The 5,522-nt window shown below is 37.1% G+C and overlaps 1 protein-coding gene across 2 annotated transcripts; it reads left to right on the plus strand.

The window, feature by feature from the left end:
- The first annotated feature begins 1,311 nt into the window (after window positions 1-1,311).
- Window positions 1,312-4,279, plus strand: LOC113069755 (E3 ubiquitin-protein ligase UHRF2-like). Of its 2 annotated transcripts, none has more exons than XM_026242872.1 (4): window positions 1,312-1,608; window positions 2,298-2,391; window positions 2,652-2,848; window positions 3,969-4,279. In XM_026242872.1, the coding sequence occupies exons 1-4, from the start codon at window positions 1,467-1,469 to the stop codon at window positions 4,160-4,162; spliced, it is 627 nt and encodes a 208-aa protein (XP_026098657.1). In that variant the 5' UTR covers window positions 1,312-1,466; the 3' UTR covers window positions 4,163-4,279. The 2 variants fall into 2 exon arrangements, with proteins under 2 accessions (XP_026098657.1, XP_026098658.1); XM_026242873.1 differs by having other exon boundaries at window positions 1,314-1,518.
- The last annotated feature ends 1,243 nt before the right edge of the window (window positions 4,280-5,522 follow it).

A 5,522-nucleotide genomic window follows, 5' to 3' on the forward strand; every position in this document is an offset into this window, starting at 1 on the left:
AAAAACAAGTGGTTATTTGATTTTGTTTTAAAATACAAAATGTAAAATTAAAATACAACGCTTTTCTCTTTTTCAGTGTCAAAAAGAGATGAGCGAAATTTTAAAAATGATTTGAATTTCAATTTCAATTTCGGAAATCAAAAAATAAAATTACTTTAAAACAGAAACCAAAAAAGGCCCGTTTGTTCATATTCCGAGACCGGATGTGGTTAGCACTCACGTGACAAGACCGCCACATTTGACAGAGTTGTTAAGCAATTAATTACGTGCTGTGACTGTCACTGATGTGCTAATTGAGCGTGATCATTGAGCAGACATGGAGCAATACGTTGTTTTTCGAAACAATAAAAGAGTCTCCTTAAGGGAAGAAGACATGACTGCAGAAAAATAAGTCGCATTTTCCAGGTAAAAAGTGTTTTAAACTAACGTACTAACGTTCGCTGGCTAAACCCTAAAACTTCTCTTTTAACGCAAACATGGTGTGTCTGATTTGAAGAAGTTAACCTTTCAAGTAGTCCCTGGAAAATATTAGCACTAATTGAGAAAAGTTTGGAAATAAACACTAGCGGTTATTTGACTTGAATTGATTTCTTGACAGGTCTCAGCACATAGGTCTATTTGTGACTGACGACGCAAATGTGGCCATTTTTCCTGGAGCTTCTGGTTTTTTTAGTACATTGGACCTTACACCAAGAGCTCACTATGAGGTTCACGGTGAAGAGGACGCCTCATCAGCTTCAAATGCCACAGCTCGTTTTTCATTCATGCGATCACCTGCAACTGCTACTAACGTTAATCCTAGTCCATCATCATCTGCTCAGCGGGGCTGCCTCAGCCCCCCTTAGAGCCACTGCCTCTAAAACATTTCAAAGGTAACGTTAACTTCTAAAATGACTGTGATACGATTTATAACTTTCAGGGATGCAAACGGTCATTGTGGAGAGCGCAGTGCATGTTTGCATAGCAACGACAGACGCCACGGGAAAGTCTTAAATATAATTAGATATAAATGAAAAACACCATCACATTTGATGATGATATCATCTCCAGTTGCCTCCTTTGTGGTTGTAGTGTAATAGTTAATACTACTTGTACTTTTCATTTATATTTTAACTTTGCCCCCTAACTTTCATAACCTCTGCCAAGAAAGTGGTGGGGGAGGTTATGTTTTTGCAGTGTCTGTCAGCAAGCTTATGCAAAATGTTATGAAAGTAATATGTACATGGAACTTTGTGTATTGTTTGATCCTGTTCCAAGAAGAGATTGTTACATTCTCACACCAGTTAACCCAAAGGTGCTATAAAAGCAAACTGAGTGCATTTTATTGATATACGAAATATATAAGACTATTAACATTAAATAGGATTCTGAATGCAGTGTGTGTCATAATGATTATTTTAATATGATGTTCTTCCAGATCGGTTTTTCTTGCTGAGGTGGTTGGTGGGAGGCTGAGTCCCAGCAGAATGGTGGTGGTCCGGTTTTTGGAATGTGAGGCTACCCTTCAGGGGATCACTGGTAAAGTTCAAGATGCTATTGGATGTCATGACCCAATGGTATTGACTGATGTGCAGGGGAACGCAATTTTGGAGTCAGAAGGCACAACTGGTGACAAACATTAAAGGGTTAAATCACCTAAAAATGAAAATTATCTCAGTTATTACTCACCCACATGTTGATTTAACCCCATAAGACTTCCTCCTTTGTCCCATCATAATTTAAAGATTACTTATAAGGTATGAATAGTCTACACGCAGGCTCACTATTGGTCTACACAGGTCATTTGAGTGGTGCGTGTGACGTTCAACCCAGAAGCTCTACGCACATAGACTAAAAATTGTCTAAGTAAAAACACCAGATAAACACACAAGACCAATGCTGAAGAGAATGAATGGTGGAGTAAAGTCATTATTTTGTTTATTTTTGCACACAAAATGTATTCTCGTTGCTTGATAAATGTATGGTTGAGCCACTGGAGTCACTTTGGCTATTTTAACAATGTCTTAATACGTTTTCTGATCGAGCAAGTTTCGGCCATCTATAACACTACTGAGGAGTAATTTAGCTATCAGATGTCATCATAAAAATCTTAAATTATGATGCGATGAAGAAAGGAAGTCTTACGGGGTTAGAAAAACATGTGGGTGAGTAATAACTGACATTTTAATTTTTGGGTGAACTAACTCTTTAATTTTGTTTTATTATTAAGTCTTTACTTTTGTGATTTTAAAATTAGAGGGGATGAGATAACTCATGATGATTTAACCTTTTTTCTGGTTTTCACCCCTAATGTAAAGGGTCCCAGTACTGGAAACAAAATGCAAGAAAGATTCTTGCTATACAAGAACAGGCCTTCCAGGAGGTACAGGGCTCTAAAAGGAGGAGAATGAGGTAATCTTAAGTATTCGTATTTCTCTTATTTGTCCAAATATTGAAAGGCATTGTTTATTTACTTATTTGTCCTTACCTTTGTTGTCCAGACTATTGAAACTTTATTTCAAATCAGCACCGGTTTGCCAATCCTTTGGCCATTAATGCTTCTGTATTTTAGTGGCGTCTATAATGTTAGGCCAAAGATTTATTTGGTTACCACAAGCAAAACCACTAAAACACAAACAGCATATATCTATTATGTTTTTTCCTTGTAATAGCCGAAAAGATGAAGATGCTGCCGGAATTGGAGAGGTCACTGAGAAGATAGAAGAGCTTGTACTGGCATCACAGACCTTACCAGATATCACTGCAGCAATCAGAGAGCTCACCAATCTAGCTGCCACTCAAAGAGTGATCCTGACTCCTTCACAGCTACAGACCATCAAGCAAGGATTCTGCTGTGTTATTTGTATGAGTGAGTACACAATAGCTAGTCATTGTCCCACATGTACACTTATTTTGAATCCATTTTGATCCAGAATTGTAATTTTCCACGTACGCATTACATTTTCGAACCATGGTCACCTATGTCTCATCCACTACAATTAATTACATGTCAAATGCAGACCTTTGTGTTCCAACCCATGGTGTAACGATACATTAACAAAAGGTGTGTCTGAAATCGCTCCCTATCCACTATATAGTGCACTATTTAGGGTGTCCGAAATCTGAGTGAACGACATCATTCCCTACATTCGTTTACTACTTTTACCCAGAATTCTCTCTGATGTACACTTGCTGAAGCACTATTTACCACAATTCAATGCCTAGAGGACTGAGCTTGCATGAAAGTGAGGGAGTTGAAACCAGAGATTACTTTACAGCTATCTTATTTCCGCTTTAACATTTATTTAATCCTTTTTTTTATTTTTTATTAATCATTACTTGAATAAAACGTATTAAAATATTGAGACAATATTATATACAATATTATAAAATTAATAAAAGTTTCCAATTAGTTAAAAGGTTTGAAAACCAAGCCAATGGTTTTCAAACCTAGTCAGCAAAGTTTTGATTGATGGGAGTAATAACCAACCAAAATCAATTGCAAGCTCTCCATTTGGCCTTTTAGAAAGGACACCTTTACTTTTCATGAATAAAAGCTAACAGAAACTAAATTGTTGGGTCTGGGAGTTTCATCCTCAAATTTGAATCAAAACATGGTCCAGATATTCTATTTGATCGTTGTTGTTGTTTTCAGGCCTTTAACATAAAAGTCTGATAAATGTTTCCCTAAGTTAAGTTCCTTCAAAGAAATCGTAAGTAACTTTCATGTAAAATGTTTACCTCGTTTTACTCTGTTTCTTTGCTACTTTGAATTATAATGACTCTCGGGTAACAAAGTTTAAAGTGTCTAGTTTAAAAAAAGACCAGTTATGAATGTGGACTATAGGGTTAAAGAGCTACAGACATTTGTAGTTGGTTATGTCATTTTCAGAAAATTCTCAAAAAATAGGGGGTGCTGGTTAAGAGTTAAGGTCATATGGACACACACACACACAGAATGACTAGTTTTTCCTCATTTTGTCTTTTAGAATTCATCGAGGAGCCAGTCTTCACCGAGTGTTGCCGGAGCATTATTGGCTGCAAAACATGTGTGGTACAGTGGCAGGAGACCTCTGTGCACTGTGCAAAATGTAGAGGGAACACTGCAAACAACACCATATATGAAATTAATGGTCTGTCAGATACTTTTTCTGTTCTGAGATCCCTTTATGAAGAGGAGTAACATGTTGAATTTTTACACAAACGAATTTCAAGTTAACCGTCTTCAAGTTAAATAGAGCTAATGGCTTTTCACACATTGCACTGAGTTGTGGTTATAAGACAGAGCAATGCCTGTTTGTATGGGGCAAAGTCATTGTTCACTGCTTTAGAGTACAATTCTGAAATGTCTGAAAAATGCTCGGCAAACTGGTTCTCAACTGTAATCTTGTCCTGTTCATTTGAAAATGGATCAACTCCAAAAGTTGAATGCCTGGTCAGTGATGATCCCAGCTGTTGGCTGTAAAGGTCTGCTGCTTCAGCTGAATGAGGCAACAGTTCCTGTTGGATTTTTTTGGGACACCCACGGCCAGCCAAGTCATTTGGTGTTCCTTTACATGTAAAATAAAGACCATACTGTTGGTATAGAAACTTGTGAATGCCTTTTGTAATAATTGTAATCCGTAATTTCACCTGGAATTCTATGAGCATTCCATGACTCCACCAGCCTTGTAAGACCAATCTCACACAAGCGGCCAGTAAGGTTGGACACACAATATCTCACAAGGCTGTCGTTCATGTCTATTTCCTCTTGATCCACCAACCCCATAAGTGCTGCCTTCAGTGGATAGTTGACACGATTGTTGACTTCAGGCCAGATTCTTTCAACTATATGATTCTGAATTTGCAACAAAGATGTGTCATCAGTCAATGTGTTCTGGTGGGTAAATAAATCTTAGTCTATCAAGGAAAAATGGTCATGCAGAATTCCCAGTAAATGTATTAACTCAGCAGTCATTATGCACATTGACCACCGAACAAGTAAATTTATAGTTTTACCAGGAATTCTGCTTGAAGACAAATAGGATGTAGCTGCTTCTGCAGCAGTTTTTTATTAAGCTGGAACCAGGTTTTAAAAAGAAACATTCTCAGCCATAGTTAATTTTAATTAACTAAAAAATTTGGAAAGCATAGTAATAGCAACGACAATTTGTCTCATGCATGCAAAACAACAGTATGCTGCTGAAGCAAAAATAATAATAATAAAAAAAAAACAGGCATACAAGTGAATTGCTGAAGCAACCAAACAAACTGTTGAGCTGTACCTTTGTGGATGAAGTCTGTAAATATGGCCTTCGCTCCTGATTATGGCGGTGAGATGACAGCAGCTCCTGCATGAAAAGTGTCAAATAAAACTCCTTGCCATGATCTACTCGTACCTGGTCCCACATACCATAGGCAAGGACTGCAGGCCTATTGGATGAAAAAGTGTTTTATTTTGTGCAAAACTTTTCAAACTTAACGGTTATTAGTTACTCTCAGTATAATAGGCTTCATAACAATATACTGTAGATGTTCAATGTTTTATATTCTATCATGAATGA

Source organism: Carassius auratus, unplaced genomic scaffold (assembly GCF_003368295.1).
Source record: "Carassius auratus strain Wakin unplaced genomic scaffold, ASM336829v1 scaf_tig00002565, whole genome shotgun sequence".
NCBI lineage: Eukaryota > Metazoa > Chordata > Actinopteri > Cypriniformes > Cyprinidae > Carassius > Carassius auratus.

Coding starts and splice junctions, on each gene's coding strand:
- LOC113069755 (XM_026242872.1), top strand. CDS start 1,467: ATGGTGGTGGTCCGGTTTTTGGAATGTGAGGCTACCCTTCAGGGGATC. Junction 1,609..2,297: donor GGAGTCAGAAGGCACAACTG/GTGACAAACATT, acceptor CCTAATGTAAAG/GGTCCCAGTACTGGAAACAA. Junction 2,392..2,651: donor TCTAAAAGGAGGAGAATGAG/GTAATCTTAAGT, acceptor TCCTTGTAATAG/CCGAAAAGATGAAGATGCTG.